This window comes from Alexandromys fortis, unplaced genomic scaffold (genome assembly GCF_014885135.2).
Source record: "Alexandromys fortis isolate MF-2015 unplaced genomic scaffold, M_Fortis_MF-2015_v1.1 scaffold_16, whole genome shotgun sequence".
In the NCBI taxonomy this organism is placed as follows: domain Eukaryota; kingdom Metazoa; phylum Chordata; class Mammalia; order Rodentia; family Cricetidae; genus Alexandromys; species Alexandromys fortis.
This window is the reverse complement of record NW_026067893.1, coordinates 12738351-12764052: the sequence shown is the minus strand read 5'-3', so window position 1 is coordinate 12764052 and position 25702 is coordinate 12738351. Positions and strand designations below refer to the sequence as shown.

The 25702-nt window shown below is 44.3% G+C and overlaps 2 protein-coding genes across 4 annotated transcripts in view; one reads left to right on the top strand and one right to left on the bottom strand.

Annotated features, from left to right (window-relative positions):
- Positions 1 to 41: 41 nt before the first annotated feature.
- Atp5mk (ATP synthase membrane subunit k) lies at positions 42 to 7330 on the bottom strand. 2 transcript variants are annotated; one of them, XM_050145519.1, is made up of 4 exons: positions 7206 to 7330; positions 2523 to 2618; positions 2346 to 2438; positions 42 to 147 (listed from the first exon to the last, which is right to left on the bottom strand). In XM_050145519.1, the coding sequence occupies exons 2-3, from the start codon at positions 2607 to 2609 to the stop codon at positions 2349 to 2351; spliced, it is 177 nt and encodes a 58-aa protein (XP_050001476.1). In that variant the 5' UTR covers positions 2610 to 2618; positions 7206 to 7330; the 3' UTR covers positions 42 to 147; positions 2346 to 2348. The 2 variants fall into 2 exon arrangements, with proteins under 2 accessions (XP_050001476.1, XP_050001479.1); XM_050145522.1 differs by lacking the exon at positions 7206 to 7330 and adding an exon at positions 2826 to 2890.
- An 82-nt stretch (positions 7331 to 7412) lies between these two features.
- Pdcd11 (programmed cell death 11) overlaps positions 7413 to 25702 on the top strand; it is a 43431-nt gene continuing 25141 nt past the window's right edge. Inside the window, exons 1-16 of one of the 2 annotated variants that reach the window (XM_050145320.1) lie at positions 7413 to 7499; positions 8853 to 8971; positions 9915 to 10046; positions 11561 to 11728; positions 12444 to 12605; positions 13787 to 13886; positions 14345 to 14526; positions 16991 to 17098; positions 18951 to 19157; positions 20166 to 20290; positions 20461 to 20521; positions 21236 to 21382; positions 23285 to 23536; positions 24022 to 24162; positions 24511 to 24705; positions 25391 to 25561. In XM_050145320.1, coding sequence (XP_050001277.1) covers positions 8870 to 8971; positions 9915 to 10046; positions 11561 to 11728; positions 12444 to 12605; positions 13787 to 13886; positions 14345 to 14526; positions 16991 to 17098; positions 18951 to 19157; positions 20166 to 20290; positions 20461 to 20521; positions 21236 to 21382; positions 23285 to 23536; positions 24022 to 24162; positions 24511 to 24705; positions 25391 to 25561 — 2253 coding nt within the window. In that variant the 5' untranslated portion in view covers positions 7413 to 7499; positions 8853 to 8869. Of the gene's footprint in view, positions 7500 to 7520; positions 7901 to 8852; positions 8972 to 9914; positions 10047 to 11560; positions 11729 to 12443; positions 12606 to 13786; positions 13887 to 14344; positions 14527 to 16990; positions 17099 to 18950; positions 19158 to 20165; positions 20291 to 20460; positions 20522 to 21235; positions 21383 to 23284; positions 23537 to 24021; positions 24163 to 24510; positions 24706 to 25390; positions 25562 to 25702 lie in introns of those variants that run through there. The other variant, XM_050145312.1, reaches the window with a different exon arrangement.

Genomic DNA, 25702 nt, shown 5'->3' with positions numbered 1-25702 from the left:
AGTTTTATATTTTTGATATCTTGTAAATAAAGACAACCAGCTTTTCCAGGTTCATAATTTATTGTACAAATTGAGTATCACATGATGAGTTGACATCAGCTTCTTCAGGCATGGAACTTAACAGATGAGGTCAGACATTGAAAGACCCTACAAAACAGCAAAAACAGTTTGATACAAATGTGACAATCAGTAATTATCACAACCCCCCCAAGATAAAATACAAATTCATCAGATTCTTAAGAGTCAGTAGGACAGACATATAAATAGGTAAGATACAGTGTCCACTACTTTGTTTTCAAGATAGTTTTTTGTTTTTTGAGATAGGGTAACAGTCCTGGCTGTCCTGGAACTAGTTCTTGTAGACCAGGTTGGCCTCGAACTCAGAGATCCATCAACCTCTGCCTCCTGAGGGCTGGGATTCAAGGCATGTGCCAACACTGCTTGGTTCAAGATAAAGTTTTCATGGAGATATATTACCCTTCCAAAGTCAGAAGTAATTTCATGCAGAAAACTGGGCAAAGTACCCAAAAAGGAATAAGAATGTACTGGACTACATAGACCCCTACTTTTAACAGACTTAAGATGGGTAAAGCTTGGGCTGGAGAGATGGCTCAGTGGTTAAGAGCATTGCCTGCTCTTCCAAAGGTCCTGAGTTCAATTCCCAGCAACCACATGGTGGCTCACAACCATCTGTAAAGAGGTTTGGCGCCCTCTTCTGGCCTTCAGGCATACAGACAGAATATTGTATACATAATAAAAAAATAAATATTAAGAAAAAAGATGGGTAAAGCTTTTAAGAGCAGAACAAAAAGAAGTGAAGAAAGCATTCGACAGAGTTCTAGCCTTCTGGCTTTCTGCACAGATGTTGCTAACACCACATTTACTGACTTCTGGATAGGTAAAAGGGATTGAAGGGGACTGTAAGAAAACCTTAAAGGGTTTTTTTCAGGGGGACATTCCAGTATTCTATGAAAATATAAAGCTACCAGAACCCAGCAAATACTTGCAACTTCATATACTGAAGGTTAGGGTTGGGACTGTCACTAGGCAGAGCGGCAGCCTAGCACCTGCCAAGGCCCTGGGTTTGATCCCCAGTACCACAAGTTTCATGTGTGTTTCTGTATCAGAGTCCAGAAAAGGGTTTTAGATGCCTGGAGTTAGTTTTGAGCTACCTGGCATGGGTGCTGGGATCTGAACTCGAGTCCTCTATTCTTACAGTACTTGATCTTAACCACTGAGCCACTGTCCAGGCCTGGTTAATCCCGCCTCTGCCCCAGGCATGGTGGCCCAAACCTGTAATTTCAAAACTCAGCCGGGGCCCGGGCGATGGTGGTGCAGGCCTTTAATCCCAGCACTCGGGAGGCAGAGGCAGGCGGATCTCTGTGAGTTCGAGACCAGCCTGGTCTACAGAGCTAGTTCCAGGACAGGCTCCAAAGTCACAGAGAAACCCTGTCTCGAACCTCCCCCCCCCCAAAAAAATAACAAAACTCAGCTGGTTGAGGAGGAATTGCTACAACTGTGAAACCATTTGGGCTATAAACAAGACTATCTCAATACCCAAACAAACAAAACCCGACCAAATTACATAAGCTTTTAGTTGAGTTGAGGGGTATATGAAGACTTGAGTTTGATCCCAAGAATTTATTAAAAAAAAAAAAAAGCCAGATGCAGTGGCACATTTGTAATTCTAGCTCTCTTCTGAAGACTGGGGGAGGACAGGCTAGTTAGCTGGGAATGCACAGTGCAGCATGAGGGCAGAAATGAGACCTGTCAACAAGGGGGAGCGAGCCAACTCCCCAGAGTTGTTCATATATTTCCTCACCAGTGTCATGACATGTGAGTGTGCAAATAAATAAGTTCCCAAAAATAAAATATAGAAGTCATCTAATTGTATTAAGAGACAAACGGTGAGAGAGAAAAGTACTTCAACAAAGCCCAAAAGACAATTTTAAGCCTGAGAAAACACCATTTTGTTGTATACCTTTCTCTGGTCTTTTTTTTTTTTTTTTTTTGAGTCAAAGCAGACTCAAACTCACTAAGACCATCCTGCTGCGCCACCCTCCCCAGTGCAGCAGGGATTACAGGTAGGAGACACTACACCCAACTCCTTGTTCTCTCTCTCAATTGTGTTGAGACCATGTCTTGCTATGTAGCACAGCTGTTCTTAACATGCAATCCTGTCCCCATTCCCCCACTGTTGAGCTTACAAGTGTATTTATACCCAGTGTTTGCTTTCAGGTACGCAATAAATTTCAGAGTGCCAATAATTTATTTTTTTATAAGGGAAGAGAAAAACCTTGACAAGAGATGGCTAAGTTACAAACTTTAAAATGGCAATTCCTTACCAGTTATGATGCTTTCACAGCTGGAGTTTTTTTAGGCCTTAACTTGAAGTATAGGACCAACAAAGCAATGCCTCCATATGTGGCCAGAACACACTGAGGAGAAAAAGATGCAAATGGAAGTTATCATATGTCTTTTATTCTAAGATATAAGTGCTTAAAGATGTAATTAATACTTACATTCATTCTACCTGTGAGAGTATAAGAGTTGAAATATTTTTTAATACCAGTGAACTGGAACTGGGCATCACTTTCAGGACCAGCCATGACTTCAATCTTAAAAACAAAACAAAACAAAAAAAGGAACAAAATATTGATTTGAGTGCAATTTATAAGAAAATAAAAATTCAGTTTCAAAACCTATGACATCTCCGTGGTTTAGCTGACATTGCAATAGCAGAGCTGGTGGGAAAAGCCTAGCTAGCAAGGACTGTTAGGACCGTCCCCCATTGCTCTTCTAAGTACTCCAGAACAGTTACGCACTTAGCAGAGGAAGAGAAGATTGTCCTTCAGTGTCTTCTGACTCAGGACAGCTTAATGTTCGCATTCTCTATCCAGCCTGTGTTACATATAGTAAACACTGAATTAGATCACTTGTAATGCTTTTCACGTCTTCTCAGTGGTAAACAACTGAAGAGAGTAACATTCTCACAGCTTTTCTCACTATAAACACTCAGGACTCCACAGGAGACAGACCAGTTGGTGATGATACTGTGTCAGTCAACAGTGGTTTCTGAAGCTGGAACCCACTCCTTATACCCAAAAGGATAAAGGAATTGAGTGGAAACAATGGAGCTAAAACCTCTTGAAGAATATTGGCAACTATTTTACTTGTCTTTGCAAAGAGAAGTCTAAAGGAAAGGAAATAAAAAATGGAGAGTCAACCTCACAAGGCAATTAAAATCAGCTTGGTGTGGCACAGGTCTTTCATCCCAGCACAAGGGAGGCTGAGGCAGGCTGATTTGAGTTGTAGGTTAAACATGCGGCCATGCCCCCCCGCGCCCCCCCCAAAGAAGAAAGGTAAAACTACGAACTTACAATAAGCATTGTTACAACTGGGGTTTAATACTGTGTGGAGCGTAAACTTTAACATTTAAAGTGTCTGTCAAATTATATAATAAATATACCTTCTATCTAGCTGGGTCATTTCTCATCCAAGAATTTACCTTTCAGAAATATCACAAGGCAGAAATACATGGTTCACAGCTAGTTACCAAACACTGTTTACAAAAGTGGAAAGATGAGAAATCCAACATGAACTGATAAATGACAATTGCTACCGAAGGAAACTGAGTACCTATCCGTGTACCATATGGAAGGAGGCCCCAAGTGATACTAAAAATCAACTCTACTTCTGGGTATTTCAGGGCTCATCAATGGCTCTCAAAGTCTGGTCCCTAAAGTAGCAGCATAAAACTCACTGGAAACTTGTCAGAAATGCAGATCATCGGGCCCTACCACAGACATACTGAATTAGAAACCTGGGTCGTTATCCGTCTTGTAAGGCCTCTAGGTAATTTTAATACACACACACGACCTCTACGTAATTTTAATACACAATACACACACACCAGAAAAATGTTTAATGCTCAATAATTATATGGGGAAACTCCTGGAGAAAATAGAGCCCCCCTACCCCCCCGACAGAGTTTCTCTGTGTAGCCCTGGCTGTTCTGGAACTTGCTCTGTAGACCAGGCTGACCTGAACTCACAGAGTCTACCTGACTCTGCCTCCAGAGTGTTGGGATTAAAGGCATGTGCCACCATCTAGCTTTATTTTTTTTAATGTGAGAAATTACATAAAAAAAAGCAACACCACACCGGTGAAATGTGGGACAGAGGATCCTTACACAGTGCTGGCACCAATGTGAACTGGTTCAGCCACTGTGCAAGTCAGAGTGGTGAATTCTCAAAAAGTTAACAGAACTACCATACAACCCAGTTACTCCACTCAGTATATACTTGAAAGACTAAATCAAAGCACTGCAAAGATACTTGCATAACCATGTTTACCGCTAGACTATTCACCAAGCAAAACTGAACTAGCCTGGATGTCTGTCATCAGATGAGTAGACAAAGAATATGTGGTACGTATCTGCTGTGTAATTATTCAGCCATGAGAAAAATGGAAAAAACAACTTTTTCCCCTTCTCTTGTTTTTTTTCGAGACATGGTTTCCCTGTGTAATAGCTCTTGCTGTTCTGGAACTTACTTTGTAGACCAGCCTGGCCTTGAACAAACTGAGATCTGCCTGCCTCTGCCTCCCAAGTGCTGGAATTAAAGGCACACGCCACCACCCCACCTGGCCCCAAAAATGAAATTATGACACAAGCAGGAGAATGGGTACAACAGATCATTGTGTTAAATAAGCCAGACTCGGAACAAATACCCAATATCTTCTCTTGTATAAGGACCCTTGACTTAAATATATATGCATATATGTATGTGTGTGTACGTGTTAAATTACGAAAACAGAAAGGGGACCTTGAAAAAGGAGGAAGAGATTTTAAGGGCGTGAGGAGAGGGAGGAAAAAAGAAGCTGTTTGATACCGTGAAGGGAGATGGGGCACTATTTGGCTGTAAGGAAGGGATCAAAATGAGTTAGATGGGGTGGAGGAAGGGGACAGTGAGGGAAAAGGATGAAAAATGCAGACACAAATCCAGAAAGCCACAGCAGAATTCAAAACCACTCAAAGTTTTGTATGTATGACTGCCTACCTACCACGACCGAGCCACAGACCCCAATGACAACTTGGAGTAGCTGGTCGAGGTCCAGGCAAGATTGGTAGACTGGCTGGCTGGCTCTAGATGAAATGGAAGTGGGAGAGAACAGTAAGGGTAATGTTGCTACGGAAACTGGCATCCCCTTTGTTTACCATTCAAAGGGCTTCAGAAGAATTCATACTCAAAGATCTTGCAACAAATTCCAGACCTTAATTTTGAACATTTTCAAAATGGTTACTGGAACAGTGAAGGAAATCTAAACTTCTTTGGGTCCTTTTCACAGACCTTGGCCAATCTAGCCAAAGCAGGAAATCACCATTAAACAAACAACTTCATAGTTTGTCAAGTTTCCCTTTTGTAAACTACAAAAGCACATGCTTTCCATGCCCTTCAATGAAGTGGGTTCTCACGAGAAACCTTGCAGAAACTCACTGACTGCTATGCTAGCCTGGTACAGTGCAGGGTGAGCCAGAGCTGAGGTGCTGTTGGAGTCACTCTACAAGACACTGGAACAAGGATGAATGCAGTCAAAGACAACAAAGACATGGTATAGGAACTGGGGTCTTAAAGAAGCTTAGATGGAAGAAGAATAGTCATGCTGATTGTGAGATAAACAGTGGTATTATCATTTGGCTTTTCAAGACAGGATTTCTTTGTGTTGCCTTGGCTGTCCTGGAGTTCACTCTTTAGACCAGGCTGGCCTTGAACTTACAGAGATCTGCCCACCTCTGCCTCTGAGTGCTGGGATTAAAGGCATGCACCACCTTCAGCAAACAATTGTCATATTAAGGCTTAAAGCCTTACAGGTCTACACCTTCCAACGAACCGAATATTGCTTTGGGGTAATGACCAGGAACCTTTTTGTTAATACTGCCCTTTATGGGATTTTTTTTTTTTTAAAAGACAGGGTCTCAATATGCAAAGCCAGATGGTTTGGAACTCACAGCGTACACCAGGATGGCCTTGAACTCAGTGATCTGCCTGATAGCTTTGGGATTAAAGGCATAAGCCATTCACACCTGGCAATAAGAATGAACTAAAATGTGTTCTCCTTGAAATCACATGCAAGTCTAGAGCCATAAATAGTGAAAAGATCACCTAAGACTAATACTTGTGAACCTGTGATTTATTAAAGATTTACTATCGTTAAACAGCATTCTGTTAGAAAGTTTAAGCAGATAGATTTTGCTTGTTTTTAAATAACCCAATACCACTCTTAAAAACAACCAGTCTTTCCACGCCCCTCTCCCTGTGAAATGGGTGTTTCATTAAAGGCTTAGGGTGATCAGTTGCCCTTGCTTCGCAATCGGTTCCTGGATATTGCTATTCTCCTGTCTTACAAACACCTATCTGGAGTACCGAGATGACCAGGTCTAAGTAAAGGAAAGTCGCCTCAAAGGCGCCCAGGGTCTACAAGCAAGAGTTTTTTTTGTAGAACCTTTCCACTGATTCCTAATACCGCGGCCCTTTAATACAGCTCCTGTTGTGGTGATCCCCAATCATAAAATTAATTTCGTTGCTACTTCATAACTGCCATTTTAACAGTTATGAATCGTAATGTAAAAATTTTTGGAGATAAATATCTGGGAAGGGGGGGTCGGGAACCACAAGCTGATTACTTCCGGAACACAGACTTAAATCTAACCCGTTAATCGCGCCCAGGCCTGGAGATTCGCAAGGGCTACTCTGCGTTTACTCTAGTTTTGACAAAGACTGCCGCACAGTTAAGGGAGGGCTAGCTTCCTGACTGCAGCTCAGAGAAAACAAATAGTTATGGCCATATAGGCCAAAACACAGAATTTAGCCAGAGATGGGGTGAGAAGCCAGAGATCGCATCCAACACTGTAGGATGACCTTGGGGAGCTCCCCTCTCGACGGGTCTCACCCTCCCACTGGAAAATGGAATATAAGGTTCTCCGCGAACCGTGCGAGCCTTGGGGCGCATGCACCTCCCGGTGCTGAGGCTTCCCAGACGCACCGCAGGGCCCCGACCCTCATTTTCTCCAGCGCCATTCCCCGGCCCCTCCCCGCAAAGCGAAGACCTCTCGCTAGTGCGAGACGGGAGAAACGGCCAGGTTCTAGTCGGCCCTGCGAAGCCCAGTCAGCGGCCCGAGCAGCCGACAGCCCCTTCTCACCCACCTTCGCCCAAATCACAAATTCCGCAGCTGATGTCCTTCAACAAACCCAGCCACCAGCACGGCCCGACCGGAAGACACCCCCCTCCTCCACGCGACGGACTGGCCGCGGCGACTCGACCTTCTGCGTTGATTGGCTATCATGAAAAGTCCCTCCCCCCTACTTCCCTTCTCGGCCCGTGTCTGAATGGTCCTCATAACGGAAGTAGAACGGATCCTGCTGACGTCTTTAGGAGAGCGGCGTGGGGCTGTTGGCGCGGTTTCCTGCGCGTGCGATCGCTTCGAACCGGCCGGTGAGGTAGGCAGTCGCAGGAGCGACGGGGCTGGAACCCAGGAGCTTCGGCCAGAGGGAGGAGACCTCATGGCTCCCACCTCGGCTTCCTGGCCCGGGTCTCCGGCCATCCTGCTATGCACCTTTGAGTCGGCATGTGTGGTCTCCCCACCCATGCCCCTTTTTGCCTTAGCGGCTCTTGTAAGCCAGGCTGTCCACTTCAAGTACCCTTAGTGCCTTCTCTGCACGTGATCGCCAGGCTCTTCGGCGCCTCAGTCTCATCGGGTCTAAAATGGGAATTAAGGGTTGGATTGCCAGCACAGTGGCCCTATTTCTGTGACGCATGCACCCATACAGACCAAATCCTGCATTTCTTCTCGGTCGTCACTTCTTTCAGTCTCACGCTGTAACTGAACTTTTATCCCCAGGTATCTCAGAATAAACCAACCTGTCTTGTGTCTTCATTTATACCTTGCCCTGGTTCCCATGGTTGACCTGCTCGGTGGCTCTTCAACCCTTACACGCTGTTTCTAAAACTTGCCTTTGAGTTACTTGCTTTGGTTTCGTTCTTTTCCTCTCCAGTCGGTAGAGTGAAGAATGTTGTTTTCCATTATTCTGTCGCTTCCCCCAAGTCTCTGAAGTACCAAGTAAAGACAAGCTACTTAGTTTTCAATTATCCTCCACGGAAGAGCCCAAGTTGATTTCCAAAATGTACCTTGTTATTAAGTGGTTTACTAGAGGGTTCAGTTTTTAAAGAAGCCCTTCAAACAGTTGTTTGATAGGCAAATGACTGGCATGTTTTGGAAAATAGGCTTTTTTCAGTGCCCCCCCTTTCTACTTATATTACTATTTATTATTATTAGTTATTTTTGATAACTAATTTTTGGTAATTGAGTTAAGCCTGCTTCCCAAGTGCTGACGTTAAAAGGCGTGGCCCATCAGACCTGGCTTCCTACTTATTGAACATTCAGCTCAAAAGCATCTTTCTCATGAAGCTTGCCACCTTTACTGAATCTTGTCACTTTTTTGTTTATGCTTTATAATTTGATTTGCATTTTAAATTACTTACATATTGTATTTATGTACACACACATGCACAGATGCACACACACCTGACATTATTACAATAATTAATATTGAATGAACATTTGCTATATTGAATCCTTTCCTGGAAGATGGTACATAGTGTATATATAGTTCATGGTTTTGAATCATACAAAGTTGGAAAGACATGGATTAACAAGAACCTGGTATATCAACTTTATATAACATACTCTTAAGTCTTGTTTAGTGCCTTGCTAGAAGGTTCTCATGCCATGAATCACATCCTTTATGAAACCTGCCCCCAATGCTACCGCTCACCATTATTCTTTCTATCAGCTTTAGGAGACGCAAACATGGCAAACCTGGAAGAAAACTTCCCCCGAGGGGGTACAAGAAAAAGCCACAAATCAGAGAAACCTTCCCAGCAGGCAGTTGAACAGGACAACTTATTTGATGTAAGTGGTGTGCTGCTTTGGTGAGACCTGAAACTTGGTAGCATCTCCAGGATGACCGAGCCTTGCTGGCAGCAGTTATGTTCCAGTTTCTTTCTCTTCAATGTCACTTTTAGAAACTGAACTTGTTAAAGAGTCTCTGCCACCTCAGGCTTCTTTTTGATGTTTAGTGTTTGATGTTGAAATGCTTTTGTGACTTGTCCTTAGGGAGTCTGTGCCAGTTGATTAAGGATGGACAAAAGGGATTTGATACTGAAGTTTTGTTTTGTTTGTGGTTCTTGGGCTCGAACCTAGGACCTTGTGCATGTTAGGCAAGTTGTCTTTTCCTGAGCTCCTTTGCCCCAGTTCTAATCATTGTGCATTTATTTAAAAGGAGTCCTAGTAAGGAGAGCTTACATTAGAATTCAGTCTCATAGAGTGGTTTGTGCTCTTGATGCTGGAGAGAAGGAAAACCACCATTTAGGGGTGTGTGGCCTTAGGTCATCGGTATTACAGAATCTCTCCACATGTATTCTAGAGTAGAAGTCATTGTTCCATGCTGAGAAACTGAGCTGTAGGGAAGGTATATGTTTTGTTGAAAGCATAAAGTTTGTTGTGGAAAAGCGTTGGAGTTTTTCCTGAGCCTCAGGATTCCATTTCCACGTGACACGTGGCTTCTCAAGCTAGGGAACTCCAGTGTCCACCCCGCTCACCAGAGGAAGCACGCAGGACAGAAGAGACATTGGGAAGTTGGAGGAGGCTTCTCAGACCCTGGGCAAGGGGAACGTTGGCACCTGGATACTAGGCTTGGGACTGCAGCAGAAATGAAGACAATGGGGTGGGAGAGTGGAGTGGCCTGGGGGAGTAAAGTAACAGAGCAAGGTAACGGGACCCCAAACCCGTGGTGACAGCTAAGATGGCTGCGTATCATTCTTCTGCATCCGTGAATCTTTTTTCTCCTCTTAAGATCTCCACAGAGGAAGAATCCACTAAAAGGAAGAAGAGCCAGAAAGGGCCCATGAAAACAAAAAAACTGAAAACTGAAAAGAGAGAAGCCAAGAAATCTGTGAGAGAGAAATTTGAAATCCTCAGTGTTGAGGTTTGTAATACTTGGTGTTCTCTGTAACGTGCTCCTTGTTTAAGTCTGTGTCTCTTCCCTCTTTTCCTTTATTCTTTGTATACATATGTGCACACAATTATGTTTTCTGTATGTGTCTATAGAGACAAGTGCAAATTATGAGAAATGAGCTTTTCCTTTGCTTATTAACTAATGCCACCTGGTGTCATTCTATTTGGTTGGTTTGGGTTTCTTTTGGAGCCTGTCCTGGAACTTGCTTTGTAGACCTGACTGACCTTGAACTCACAGAGATTTGCCTGTCCATCCGACCGTGGTCCGAGTCCGTGCCCCCCCCCCCCGCAGTGCTGGAATTAAAGGTGTGTGCCACCACTGCCTGGCTCTGTTTGGGGGTTTTTTGAGGTAAGGTCTTATGCTGTCTGACCCGTCTATGTAGCCAAGGACCTCCATCTTGCACGTACAGGGAGTACTGTGTATAGTCAGCCTGCCTCCCATCTGTCCCCTATCCCCACTCTCTGTCCCTGAGTTTGAGCCTCAGCATCACATGAACCAGATGTGGTATATGCTTGTAATCCTAGTACTTAGGGACTTGGGTTAGGAAGATCAGAAGCTTAAGGTCATCCGTAACTGTGAGTTCCAGGCTAGTCTGAGATGCACAAGACTCTGTCTCAAGAAAAAATCATGAAATTGGTTAGATATGTGTGGTTTATATATGCTTGTCTTTTAGTAGAATTTAGAACTAGAGACCGAATCTCACTATCTAACCCTTGGCTAGCCTTGAATTCATTATGCAGACCAGGCTGACCTCCTACTAATAGAGATCTTCCTGCCTCTGTCTGTCGAACACTAAGATTAAAGGTATGTCAAACCATGCCTGACCTCTGCTCATTCATTGTGTAGATGTGAAATGGCCTCAGATTAATGGTGTGGTCTTACAGTTCTTAAAATTTTATTATTCTCATCTTCATCCTCCAATATATGTTCATTTTAAAATAGGAAAATAGATTATTCTGGGGTAATTCATTAGCCTGCAGAAATATTTTGTTTTCTATTGTGATATTTTAAAAAAATTATTTAACTTGGTGATACTTTAAAAAACTAGAGATTTCATGTAAAAATGTGATGCTGGTGTCATGAAAATTCAAACTCCTGACAAAAGAAAGCCCACTTTCCCCCATGTCTGAGGACTCTAGACGCTGTGTCAGAGTTGTGCCCTTTGACTCCAGGCTGCCGTTGCTTCAGTGGTCTGTCTCCTTCCCGTGCTGTCTTGTAGGGGTTCTGTATGAGGGCTGCTAGGGTATGGTAGAGAGTGCTGGCGGCTCTAGCAGTTCATCACTGTAGCCCTGTCTGATCAAGACCTTTCCTGGCGTTCAGTGAGATAGCTGGTATGCCTGGATATATACACATGCCTGTGTTTTCCTTTTGTTTATAAAATCCCTCTAGTATTGGTGTTGGGACAAAAAGCCATAGTCCCCCTAACTGCCGTTATTGTCGTCTGCTTTACTGTATGTAGTTACTATGTATGTTTTCCTTTCTAGTCCCTGTGTGAGGGAATGCGGATTTTGGGTTGTGTGAAAGAGGTGAATGAACTGGAACTGGTCATCAGTCTTCCCAATGGCCTCCAAGGGTTTGTGCAAGTGACTGAAATCTGTGATGCCTATACTCAGAAGCTGAACAAGCAGGTGGCCCAAGAAGAGCCTCTGGAGGTAAGGGGTGTCTGGGTGAAACTTGCCCCTGGAATTAGAATAGAAATGTTGAGAAAAGAAAATGCAAGTGCCATGGAAACCATTGGTTTTTTTGTGTTTCGTATTTATTTTGTGCTGGTGTGCACATGCCATATCACACATGGGGGTCAGAGGGGACAGCCTGTGAGGTTCGGGTCTCTCTTTCCACCATGTGGGTTCCTGGGAGCCAACATAGGTCCTCAGGCATGTTCAGCAAGCATTCTTACTGCCCATCCAACTTGCTGACCCAGGGGTTGTATTTTTTTAAACAATACAGGGAATTTTTTTTTTAAAGATTTATTTATTTACTATATATACTGTATTCTGCAGATCTCATTACAAATGGTTGTGAGCCACCATGTGGTTGCTGGGAATTGAAATCAGGACCTTCGGAAGAACAGGCAGTGCTCCTAACCTCTGAGTCATCTCTCCAGCCCAATACAGGGATTTTTTTGACTTAGTCTAGGGAACCTAGAACACCTCTATAAGAAAATACCATTGGAGCTGAGGTCTGAAGGATGAAGGTTTCCCAGGTACAGGAAGAGGGGAGTCCAAGCAAGTCCGGCTGTAGCAGGAAAGGAAGTGCTGTTAGCATAGGCAAAAGGTGGAGCAGCTTAGGATGAAGGTGGGCAGCTGTGAGGAGCTGGATTACACATGACTGTACATCTCTCCGGTCTTTCTCATTACCATTATGCAGGACCTACTCCGCTTGCCTGACCTTTTCTCACCTGGAATGTTGGTGAGGTGTGTGGTGAGCAGCCTGGACATCACAGATAGGGGCAAGAAGACTGTCAAGCTTTCTTTAAACCCCAAACATGTCAACAAAGTGCTGAGTGCTGAGGCCCTGAGGCCGGGCATGGTACGTATCTGGATGTCACAGGGAGGAGGAGCATGTCATGCCGTCTCCTGGGGGTGTGGCTTAGGCCACCTTTTACTTTCTGTTTAATGCCTGTTCAGGCGGTGGGTCTTTCTGGAGTCTGTTAGGTGCTCAGGGAACATTGAAGACTTGAACCTAATTCTGTTATTGTGGAGGGAAGAAAGAAAAGTGGAAGCTTCTTTGGTAGGCACAGTCAAGTGCCTGCAGGGAGGCTTGGACCAGGTGGTAAAAAGAGTGTCTTGTGATGCTCTCCCACTAGTTCTTCAGAGTGTAAGTCTTTCCAGAACCCTGCCTTGGGAGATGTCAAGGACCCCTCAGTGAGTGCAAGAAAAGGTCAGACAGCAGCCAGCCTACCAGCTGTCTGAATGCCCAACTCTGGAGATACAGGTGAACTTAGGCTAGATCCTCCAAGTCCATTAGGTATAATAAAGGGAGCTGCACACAAATGTTCTGGTGATTAAGGGTCAGATGTATCTTGAAGTGTTTGGTTAGAAGCAGTGGGGTTTAAGGAAGGCCTATAAAGTTGAATAGGATTTAGTTCTGTTCAAAGAGAACAAAAGTAAGCCATATTGCAACAAATTGACAAGTGTCCGGGAGGCCCCCTTCCTGACAGTGCTCTTTTTGGCACTTTGTCTTGTTCAGTTCTCAGAGCAAATATAGGACGTAGTAGACAGTCTCCCCTTCTCCATTTGAGATTTCAGTGATTTCACAGAGACCAGCTAAGGCCGAAGCTGCTCACTGTTTCTCATGAAATGTATACATTGTTGGCAAAATACGCTTTCTCAAGAGTTTAGAAAAAAATGAATGGAAGATAAAAGGATGGTTCTGGATTCTCTTGGTAATCCTGGCTCTGGGTGTGATTCTATAGAGCCATGGAACTCATTGCTTAATATAAAAGATTTTTCTGTTTTTAAACACTGTCCATGTATCATTTCAAACTTGATATATAATACTCCTCACTTTCTGGAGACAAACCCTTTAAGCCCCATGAGAGAGTTGACATCTTCCCTTCTGATTTCAGGTAGGGAGCTATGATGTCAAGGTTGAGTGCCATGATTAATGAGGAGTCCATTTGTAAAGTTTATGTTTGAATGGTAGTGGAGTTGGTGGGTGTCCTGTTTGCCTTTGATATGAAACTTCTAGGCCTGCTTCCCTTCCCCCAGCTGCTGACAGGCACAGTGTCAAGCCTCGAAGACCATGGCTACCTAGTGGACATTGGTGTTGTTGGGACCAGAGCTTTTCTTTCACTACAGAAGAACAAAGGTGAGGGCTAGTGGAGATGGGGCTGGTACATGGGGGTGAGCTCAGACATACGGGATTATATTTATATTTTATTGCCACTTTGATTAGAAACAGGACAGAATAGTGACCCTGCAGGCTGGTTGGCTTTGGAGAATTAATGACAGCTGATAGGGAAGATAATGCATGGAGGGTCAGAGAATGACAAATCTCTATGGTGAGATAGACAGGCTTCAGTATGCTTAATCTCAGAGAATCTACTGAACTTGCCTGCCACTCCTAGCTTATTTGGTTCCCATTTCTGTGAGAGAGTTGAATTCTAGAGCAGTTAGGTTGACATCCTACCCTTCTCATGGCTGATGAGCATCAGGTGATCACTGGGCGGGTGGGCCATGGTACTTTTCAGGTTAGCTTGGTCCCACAGTTAAGGGCCATTCTCATGAAGGTATACTCTTCTTTTGGTGCTGGGGCTGGGCTTACAGGTGCTAAGCTCAAAATTGGCCAGTACCTGACCTGTCTGGTTGAAGAGGTGAAAAGCAACGGAGGAATTGTGAGTCTCTCCGTAGAGCACTCAGAGATTTCTTCTGCCTTTGCAACTGAGGAGCAAAGCTGGAACCTGAATAACTTGCTCCCAGGACTCTTGGTCAAAGCCCAGGTGCAGAAGGTAAGCTGTTCGTTGTTACTAATGTTTGAAAAGTTTGTTCACCAGATGATGGTAATGCACGCCTTAATCCCAGCACTCAAGAGGCAGAGGCAAGTGGAGCTCTGTGAGTGCAAGGCCAGCCTGGTTCTCAAGGGTTCTAAGAATAGCCAGGGCTACACAGAGAAACTGGTTTCTGCTTCGAACCACCTCCCCAAAAGATTTACTTTATTTGTTGTTATGTGTGTGGGAGTGTGGGTATGTGCGTTTGTGTGGTGCTTGTGAAGAGCAGAGCCATTGCATCTGCCTGGAGCTCAAGTTACAGGAGGTTGTAAGCTGCCTGGTGTGGATTCTGGACACCACACTCTGGTCCTTGGCAGAGCAGGGCACTTTTTGACCGTTGAGCTATCTACCAAGACCCTGTAAATTATAATTTTTAATAAAATATTAATATGCTTACTAATAAAGCTGATAGGGTACCCAGTAGATCTTTCTGGTCATGGAGTACTTGGAATGTGGCCAGTGCCATATGTTGGTATGACAGTATTTTGGGCAAACTATTACTCGGTTTGTTTTTTGAGACTGTAGTTCTGGCTAGTCTGGAACTACTAGTATGTAGACACCAGGCTGACCTCAAACTCAGATCTGCTTACCTGTCCCTTCCAAGTGCTGGGTTAATTAGTGTATGCTACTATGCCCAGGCTGGTCAAGCTATTATTCAACCAAATTCCATCTGGTTTTGTTTTTGTTTTGTAAAACTAAAAATTTTTCTTTTAAAATTACATTTATGAGGTTATAGAGATGGCTCAGCAGTTAAGAACATTAATTGCTATTTTAAAGAACCTGGGTTCAGTTCCCAGTGCCCATATGATGCCATCTATAACAATTGTCTGTTCCTCCAGTTCTGGGGGATCTGACCTCCCCAGGCACTAGATGCACGTGCTCTACACTGGAGCCAGAGCACTTAGACATGCAGACTAAATTTAAAAGAGATTCTTTTTAAAGTTATACTGATGTAAGCACACATCATGATGCAAATGCGGAAGTCGGAGGCCAGCTTGTGGGATTCAGTTCTCTCCTTCAACCATGTAGTTTGCAAGGATTAAATTAAGGTTGCCAGGCTAGTAGCAAATGTTTTTACTGGCTCCTTGTAAAGTCACTTTTTAAAAAGTTAAGGTTACTATGTTGTGTTTTATATGAACACAGACATGTTGTTATTTGTTTATAATTGGTAGTTTTGAGACAGGGTCTCACTGTATAGATCATGCTGGCCTCAAAGTCTTGATCCTTCTGCCTTAGCTTCTCTGGGATTGGCTTTATAGTCATGGTTTTTCTTTTTCTTTCCTTTTCTTTTTTTTTCCCCCCTTTCAGTTTTTGAGATAGGGTCTCATTGTGTAGCCCTGAACTCTTATGTAGAACACACTGGCCTTGACATCTGTCTGCCTCAACCTACAGAGTGCTGAGTTTAAAGGTGTGTGCCATTACACCTGACCTTACTCATGGTATTTCTTTCTTTCTTTTGGAGACAGTGTGTCTCTGTGTAGCCCTGACTGTCTTGGTACTCAACTCTGTAGACCAGGCTAGCCTAGAACTCAGAGATCTGTCTGCCTCTGCCTTCCAAGTACTAGGATTAAAGGCCTACACCACCATGCCCAATTGTAACCATGGTGTTTGCTGAACACTGCTGATCTAAAGTCAGATGGAGCCAAATGTGGTGATGGCATCTCTGTAATCGCAGCTCTTCAGAGACAGACAGATGGAGTTTGGGCCACATAGTGAATCCTGTCTCAAAACAGTTGATTAAGCAGCTCAGATAGCTCAGTGGGTAAAAACACTCGTCTAGTCTGATGGCCAGAGTTCCATCCCTGCGATCCACATGATGGGGGACAGAGCCAATTCCTGCAGGCTGTCCTTTGACTCCCACTTGGGTGCTGTGCTGGTGTTATGTGCGCTCATTCACACACAGAATAAATAAATTACGATAAAAAAAATTAAGTTGATTTTAAAAAGTCAAGTGATATTAAAAAGCTCATAGTGAAGAACTGTGCCATCTCTCCTGATAATAGTAGCTTCTGCTGGTATCCCGTGATTTACCAATTTGAAGCATTGTTTTCTCTCATTTGGGTGTTGGTGACTTCACTGTCACCTTGTGCCTGCATTTATTCATCTTTCTGAGAAGAAGCCTGCTAGTGGATGTGAAGTGACACCTCATGGTGATTTTGATTGGCATTGTCCCAACAGTTGAGTGAATCTCTCCATCTTCATGATGATGATGTACTCACTGGCTGTTTGTGCAGCTTCTTTGGAGAAATATCTGTTCAAAGATGCTTCACTTTTTAAAATTAAGTGATTCATATTGTTAAGGGCTAGCTATAGGACGAGAAATGCATAGTTGTGGGCATTTGTGGGATCCAGTGTTTGCCGTGAAGAATATCTCATGTTCCACTCCATCGAATTCTTTTTCATAACTTGTAATGTTTACTTGTAGGTAACTCAGTTTGGACTCCAGCTCAACTTCCTTACGTTCTTCACAGGCCTGGTTGACTTTATGCATCTGGAGCCCAAGAAAATTGGAGCCTATTCTTCAGCTCAAACAGTAAGAAACATCTAGCTACCTTTTCTTGATTCTTGATTCCTAGCTGTGTCTTTTTTTTTTTTTTTTTTTAATTTTTTCGAGACAGGGTTTCTTCGTAGTTTTTGGTTCCTGTCCTGGAACTAGCTCTTGTAGACCAGGCTGGCCTCTGCCTCCTGAGTGCTGGGATTAAAGGCGTGCGCCACCACCGCCCGGGCTCCTAGCTGTGTCTTAGACAGCTGTCTGGTGTCCTATCTAGGACTTCATGTGAACCGTATGCAGTGAAATATGGGAAATGGGAAAAGGTGCTTTGGAAAAGACACAGGAAAGACCATTGGCAAGACTGAGAGAAGTTACAGCTATAGAGGGTAGCTTTGCCTTTTACTTTAAAGGAAGAGTAGTTAGTATAGAACACAGTTTGTTCAAGTAGGAAAATGTGCGTTAAAACAGTTATGAGGCCAGGTTTAGTGGCTCATGCCTGGATTGCAACACTCAGGAGACAGAGGCAGGATGATCACCCCAAGTTTGAGGTCAACCTGGTCAAGTTCCAGGCCATCCAGGGGGGAACTCAGTTCTCTCTTTTCACCATATGGGACCTGGGGGTCAGATTCAGGCTGTCAGGGTGTCAGATGCCTTTACCTACTGACATCCATTCAGCCATGCAGGTTGTCATCTCTGTTTTTTGGACAGTCTCTTGTAACTCAGGCTAGGCTCTGACTTTCTGTGTAGCTGCGATGCCCTTGGACATGATTCTGTTTCTACACCCAGAGTGTTGACATTACAAGTGTGTGCTAGCACACCTAGCTTAGACCTGACTCCTAAAATACACCGTAATAGAAAGTATACTTGATTAAAACACTGTATAATCAGATTTTAGTAGTGACCCTGGTGAGTTTTTTACAGTTACCTAAATGTTTAAATTTTCTACACTGAGCCAGGTAGTGGTAGCTCTTTTAATCCCAGCACTTGGAAGCAGAGGCAGGCAGATCTCTGAGTTCAAAGCCAGCCTGGTCTACAGAGTGAGTTCCAGGACAGCCAGGACTACAGAGAAAAAAACCCTGTCTCGAAAAACAAACCAAAACCAAAACCAAACAAACAAAACTTTTACAATGAACATGGGTACTTTAGAATGTATGTTATTTAGAATTTTGTAATTCTCAGATGACTCAGTTTCACTTTTAAAATAGTATTACATTCTTATGTATCTTACAGAGAAATGTTTTAAGAGAAATTAGATGTTCCTCCTGATTTCAGCCGATACTGTTGACACCATAGTGACTTTTCTAGTGCTTTTTTGCTGTTGTGTTGTTTTTGTGAAACAGGGTTTCTCTGTGTAACAGTCCTAGCTGTTCTGAAACTAGACCAGGCTGACCTTGATCTCACAGAGATCCTCCTTTCTTTGCCTCCTGAGTGCTGGAATTAAAGGTGTGCACCACCACTGGCCAGCTCTGGTGGTGTTATGTTTGTGTGAAGAAGAGTTGACACAATTCGAGTGTTCCCTCCACCCCCAGACAGAGTTTCTCTGTGTAGACCAGGCTGACCTCAGATTTACAGAGATCCACCTGTCTCTGCCTCCCTAGTGCTGGGATTAAAGGTGTGCGTTGTCACTGCCTGGATGGTTTGCATGTTTTTACTTTGTTGTTCAGGTGTATGTTGGGATGTTTCAGACAGGCCTTCACTGTGTTGGTACTGAGTTAGACACAGTTCCTCTGGGACATTTGGTTTAACTTCTCCACACACTGATTCCATGGGCTGATGTCTGTTACTCCAGAAGATTTTAGTACTACCTGATTAGCACAACTGTAGTTGACCCCTTAGGGTCTGGTCTCAGCTGTCTTATGTGGGCACCTCTTGTTCACTTTGCTTTTTTGTACAGGTAAAAGCCTGCATCCTCTGCATCCATCCTCGAACTAGAGTTGTACGACTGAGCCTGCGTCCCATCTTCCTGCAGCCTGGGCGTCCACTCACCCGGATCTCTTTCCAGAAGATAGGGGCTGTCCTGGATAATGTTCCTGTTCAGGGCTTTTTTGAGAAGGCTGGGGCTACCTTCAAGCTGAAGGATGGGACCCTGGCCTATGCCCGGGTGAGGAGGCTTCTTTGTTTGGTCAAAGATCTTATCACTGGAAGGACTTTAGGGAAGATAGGTTCTTTTCTGCTTCCTTCATCCCTTGATAATCTTGTTTTTGACAGTCTCCAATGTGAAAGACTGCCCCTAAAGTCAGGACAATGACAAGTTTGTTGTTTCAGAATGCTTAGCCGCACTTGGTATGTATGGTAACTGACCAGTAGGTAGAACAGGAATGAAATAGGATCCAGACCAAGGCTTGGCAAAGACTTTGGATGTCGTTGTTAAAAAAGAAAAAAAATCTTAAAAATTTTCTGATTATTTGTATATGTGTGTCTTTGTGCCTAAGGTACAGTTCTCATGGAGACAAGAGCAGGATGTCAGTTCCTCTGGAGCTGGAGTTACGGGAGATTGAGAGCCACCCGTCATGGCTGCAAGAGCAGTACACACTCTTTACTGTGCAGCCAGCCCTCCAGTCCCAGCAGAGCTTTTGTTAAAGGGCCGGATGGAGAGTATTTTAGACTTACAGGCTCTGATCTGCCCCAGCAGCTCAGCTGTGTTGTATGAAAGTGTTCACAGCATGTAACTGAACAGGCTCAACTACAGTCCCGTAAGGTTCTTCATTTATAAAAGTAGGCACCGGCATATGAGTATGGTTTATTGATGCATGATTTAGGTGGACTGTTGTTCATGAGATTCCATGATAGGAAAGGGTGAGAATTGCTTTAACAAAGTACTGTTTTTAAAAATATTTTTAAGTTTTGAATATTTTGCTTGCTTTTGTGTCTGGATCTATTGATACTGGAATTACAGGTGGTGGTGAGCTGCCATGGGGGTGCTGGGAATTGAACCTGGGACCTCTCAAAGAACAGCCGATGCTTGAACCACTGAGCCATCTCTCCATCTCACAAACTACTGTTTTTATAGTGATGATAAATGTGTTGTCATCTCAGTCATCTCAGTGGGCTTTGCACTCTGCCTCGGAGCTGTGTTTCTGACTTATCTTTACTTTTTGATATTCTGCAGCTCAGCCATCTCTCTGATTCTAAAAAATTATTCAGTGCTGAGACCTTCAAACCAGGGAGCACTCACAAGTGTAGGATTATTGACTACAGTCAAATGGATGAGCTGGCCCTGCTGTCTCTGCGGAAGTAAGTGCCGTTAGCACCCAGGGAAGCATGCCCCTGTGCATATGCCTTTTCACTTTCTCTGGACTGGCTGGGTGAGGGTGTCCTTTCTTGCTGGCGCGATTGTGGAGGTCCTGAATTATAGGCAGCCCCTTCCGTAGACTGTGTAACTGTATGTTTTTCTTTTGTTCTAGATCAATTATTACAGCTCAGTTTCTTAGATATCATGACATCACATCAGGGGCAGTGATAAAGGTAAGGACCCGAGCATATATAGACCCTTCCCCACCATCATGCATCCTTGGTTTATATGTTAACTGTCAGCTCACTCGTCCTCTTATGTTTATATGTTAACTGTCAGCTCACTCGTCCTCTTATGTTTATATGTTAACTGTCAGCTCACTCGTCCTCTTATGTTTATATGTTAACTGTCAGCTCACTCGTCCTCTTATGTTTATATGTTAACTGTCAGCTCACTCGTCCTCTTATTAATACATTGAAGACATGTTTCTACTGTCTAAAAACAGACACTTCTGTATATTCCTTAGGTGACTGTAATCAATTTCAAAATAAAATCTTACTAGCTCCACCCAACCATATGGAGACAATGGGTCACAAGTCTTGGACTTGGGATTTGGTGGCAGCTGTTAGAGCAGATAGTTAGTTGTGTGATATTACTGTGAACCTGGCTCCAGATCCCACTCCTCCAGCATGTACCACTAATGGAGCAGATACTTTTAAGGTGGAGTTCATTCCCTAAGAGACATAGTCCCCTTAGGAGGTGTTCCTGCATGGAACATAGGAATTACATGCTCGGCCAGAAAACTTGAACGCTTCATACATAGGCCTGGCTAATCTAGCTTGGGGGAAAGGATTGGCTTACCTCCATGAGATCTGGAAGGTGACAACCCCAGTAAGAGAAAATACTGTTCTTAGGAGATCATGGTGTCTTTTCTTTGGATCCTATAGGGTACAGTGCTGGCCATAAAGGCATTTGGAATACTGGTGAAAGTGGGCGAGCAAATGAGAGGCCTGGTACCTTCCATGCACCTGGCTGACATCATGATGAAGAATCCAGAGAAGAAGTACCACCTAGGGGATGAGGTCAAGTGCCGGGTGAGCCCCCTGAGGGAGTCCATGTTGGGTTAGGGTTAGATGGGAAGAGAGAGATTCTAAGCTGACGTTTCTGCCTTTTTCTGTAAAATGAGTGTGTAATATCGGCAGGGTATCCTTTACTGAACATTAGGAAAAGAAAAGTGAGTCCCTGGCTTGTGTAGTATAATGTAAGTTAAAATAACCACGCAAGCTGGTTTTGTGGTGTTTGTTGCATGGTTTGGTGCAGGCTGTATGCTGTGGTTAGAGCTCAGAAAGAGAGGTGGGATTCAACAACAGAGCCATATTGCCATTAGCCACTGCCATACACCACATGTCCTGTGTCTTAAAATCATTCTGTCAAGTAACTGTATTGTCCTCATTTTCAAAGTGCCAATTAAAGGGTTGGAAAGCCAAGTATCTGTCCACAACTAATAAATGACAGAACCAGTTTTCAGAGTTAGCTCAGTATAATAATGCCTTCTGGACTTCTGAGGATGGTAGAACTTGAAAGATGGACAAGGTTTGGAAGGTTGTGGAAGAGAAAGGAATATGTTCAGACTCAGAAATAGCCCTGAGATATATTATGTATGAAATATAGCAAATCCCATTATTATGTATAATTAACATATACTAATCAAAACCTTATTTAAAAAAAAAATAGCCTAGACCCTGGGAGGTAGCTCATGGGTAAGGGTGCCTGCTGCAACCTGACGATCTGAGTTGGGGTCTCAGGTCCCGCATAATGGAGGAAGAGAACTACCCTCTGACCTCCGCACACATTCACCATGGCACGTGCATACCTCCCACTCCCCTCCTTATTTCCCCACATACAAACACACGTGCGTCATGGCATGTGCATGCCCTCCAACACAATAATTAAGCAACTAAAAGAATAACAGCCTAGACTATGCCACAAAAACATGAGAGATTTCCACAGATATCTAAGTCCATCGTGGAGCTTGTTATGAAAAGTAAGTGTGATTCTGCATAAGTACCCAGAATAGGGCCTGCTGAGTTTGGGTAGTGGGAGTTCCTGGTTCTGTTTTGTCCTGGTACTGATTGTTGAACCCAGTGCTTCCTGTGTGCTAAGCATGCTGTTCCACTTAAACATACTACTGGCTAGAGCTGAGTTTTCTTATGTTTACTGTATTTTATTATTATTGATGCATAAAGGGCAGTAATTGCACATTGGTGCAGATTTTAAGTAGTGAGGTCAAGGGATTGGAAACGGGTTTCTCACCAGGTGTGGTGGCACACTCCTTTAATCCCAGCACTTGGAAGGCAGAGGCAGGTGGATTTCTGTGAGGTTTTTTTTTTTTTTTTTGATTTTCGAGACAGGGTTTCTATGTAGCTTTTTTTGGTTCCGGTCCTGGAACTAGCTCTTCTAGACCAGGCTGGCCTCGAACTCACAGAGATCCGCCTGCCTCTGCCTCCCGAATGCTGGGATTAAAGGCGTGCGCCACCACCACCCGGCTTGATCTCTGTGAGTTTGAAGCCAGCCTGGGCTACAGCATGAGTTCCAGGATAGCTAGAAATGTTTTTTTTTTTCTCTCTCAAGGTAATTGGATTGCTCAGTCTTAGATCATAACTAATAATACCACTAACCATATAACAAGGTAGGTGGGCATAAGGTGTGCTATTGTAAGTTTCTGAAACACCAGGCTAATGCTGCTATACGAGACCAGTCACACTGTATGTGTGCCTGGGAAAGGATTGTTAATGTGAGAGGAAGTACATTTGCAATAGAGGTTTTTATGCCTTAGGTGCCATCCTGCAAGAAACAAAAAATCTACAGCTGAGATTATTAGAGGTGAAAGGTGGTTGGTTCTTCGAGAATGACCTATGTCCTTTGAGTTCACGGGGCAGCAGATCAGTCAGTGACAGTCTTGGTAACAACTTGTTGATAGCCTATCTTTTCCCTAGGTTTTGCACTGTGACCCTGAAGCCAAGAAGCTGATAATGACGCTGAAGAAAACTCTCGTCACATCCAAACTACCTGCCATTACGTGCTACGAGGATGCCAAGCCTGGCCTGCAAACGCATGGTGTTATCATAAGAGTCAAGAGCTATGGCTGCATCGTAAAGTTCTACAATAACGTGCAGGGGCTGGTGCCCAAGCATGAGCTCAGTGAGCAGCATATTCCTGACCCTGAGAGGGTCTTTTACACTGGCCAGGTAACCCTCTTCTGTACAGGTGGTCTACCCTTAGTGACTCTGGGAATGCAGGTTTAATGGAGCAGTGGCAGACGGCTGCTTTAAAAGATAAAGTAGGCCCAAGCCAGTTAAAATGGGGAGGGAGTGACGACCCAGGAGCTCTCATTGGAATCCAGAGGACCCAGGCCCACTACCTGAATGAAATGTCTCATTACCTATAATGAACCAGAGATGGTCACCTCAGACTCTCACCATAGGAGGTATTGGAAAGCTAGTGGGTTTGAGTTTCTCTTAAAGAACTTAAAACTTGAGGCTTATAACTGGAAGTTATTATGTCGTTGTTAAGAAGGTTCACTTATGGGACTTTTAAATGCAGCCTCTATCATCCTTTCCCTGCCCTTGGATCTGACCCAAGGACCCTGTAGTGCTCGTGGAGGGCAATTTGCTCTCAGCTCTGAAGGCCTGCTGTTGCAGGAGATGGCCAGACACATGTGGTTTCTCACCAGGTGGTGAAGGTGGCAGTGCTGAATTGTGAACCTTCCAAGGAGAGGATGCTCCTGTCCTTCAAACTGTTGAGCGGTTCAGAGCCAAAGAATGAGAGTGTCGAAAGCAGTCAGAAGAAAGGAAGAGCTGTTAACATTGGGCAGGTACCTGGACAAGCGATTGTGTCTTATGGTGACATCAGTACTAGAGGAGAAGAGGGTGGCTCTGTGAGATCGGGGGCACCTTTCCTGCCTGCAAGTGGAAGCTGGCATGAGAGAAAAGTTATGTTAGGGCATGGCCTTACTGGTCTCCTCTCTAATTGCTAAGGCCAGCCTGCAGTTTCCTCTTCCTTCTGGGAATCACAGAGAAACTGGCAAGGGAACCCCAGAGGAATCGTGGTGTGGGTGGAGATGTGGGGTCTAGAGGAAGGTGTCTTTGTTTTTAGCCTCTTGCTGACCTCTGAGCTCTTTTCTCAGGACAGACCCTAGTTTTTACCTTTTGATTCTGAGCAGTTGGTGGATGTGAAGGTTTTGGAGAAGACCAAAGATGGGCTGGAGGTGGCCGTCCTTCCCCACAACATCCCTGCTTTCCTTCCCACGCCTCACTTGTCGGATCATGTTGCCAATGGCCCTCTGTTGCATCACTGGCTCCAGGCAGGTGACACCCTTCATCGAGTTCTGTGTCTGAGCCAGGGTGAGAAACATATTGTATCCTTGACTGATACCTGGGGCAGTGGAGGGCTATGGGCGCCTGGGTGTGACATTCTAGGCAGGACTAAGGGGAGAAAAATCAACTATTTGAGCTTGAAAATACTCTGTAAGACCAAACTGATGACCAGACCTGTGCATGGAAAGCAGGAACAGGCCCAGGTCCTACCAGGGGCCAGGTATGGCTGAAGCAGTAACTCAGAAAGGTTCTTGTTGGGAATGGGGCTTAGAGTGATTTCCTTGAGTGATGCTCACGGATAATTTTTAGGACAACACTGCCCTTTCTTATTATCATAAGATAAAATCCTTAGGGTAGCAGGGTAGAGTGGGGTTCATTGGCGGCAGACAGGTCAGTAGGGGACTCTATTGGATCGTGGACATGTGCTGTGCCCTGTTGGCAGACCTCTGGGATTCTGGAGAGGAGTTAGCAGGAAGAACTAAATTGATTGTCCGGCATCATAGAACATCAGCTCCTGAAGGGCAGCCCCACTGGAGCTGCTACTTTAGCAGTTAGGGAATGCTTAAGAACTTGTTGGCCTCCCAAGCTTTACTGTGCTGCTCCTGCTGTGGTTCCCTGCCCAGAGAGACCCATAGTAACAGTAAAGTCAGTGGACTAGGAGGAGGAAATGGAGTTATAGATATTTCATCTGTCTTTCTGGAACATTCCTTAATGAAGTTCCACTAGCTTCTTTGTAGGAAGCCAGCTTTGGTCTCCACAGTAGAAGGTGGCCAGGACCCCAAGAGTCTCTCAGAAATTCAGCCTGGAATGCTGCTCCTTGGCTTTGTGAAGAGCATCAAGGACTACGGTGTGTTCGTCCAGTTCCCTTCAGGTCTTAATGGACTGGCCCCCAAAGCGGTAAGTTCAGTTCTATGTACAAGGGCCCTTGGGGAGAGAGCTCAGACTCATAGACCTGCTGAACTGAGAAGCAGCAGGGGGCTTGAGTACTTTAAGGGGGCCAAGGAGAATCATGTAAGGTATGAATGCCATGAAGTCACT

Excerpts from the sequence above, each read along its gene's own strand:
- Atp5mk (XM_050145519.1), bottom strand. The coding sequence starts at position 2,609 with ATGGCTGGTCCTGAAAGTGATGCCCAGTTCCAGTTCACTGGTATTAAA. Across the intron at positions 2,439-2,522 it reads CTCTCACAGGTAGAATGAAT|TGTGTTCTGGCCACATATGG; the intron begins GTAAGTATTAAT and ends TTTTCTCCTCAG.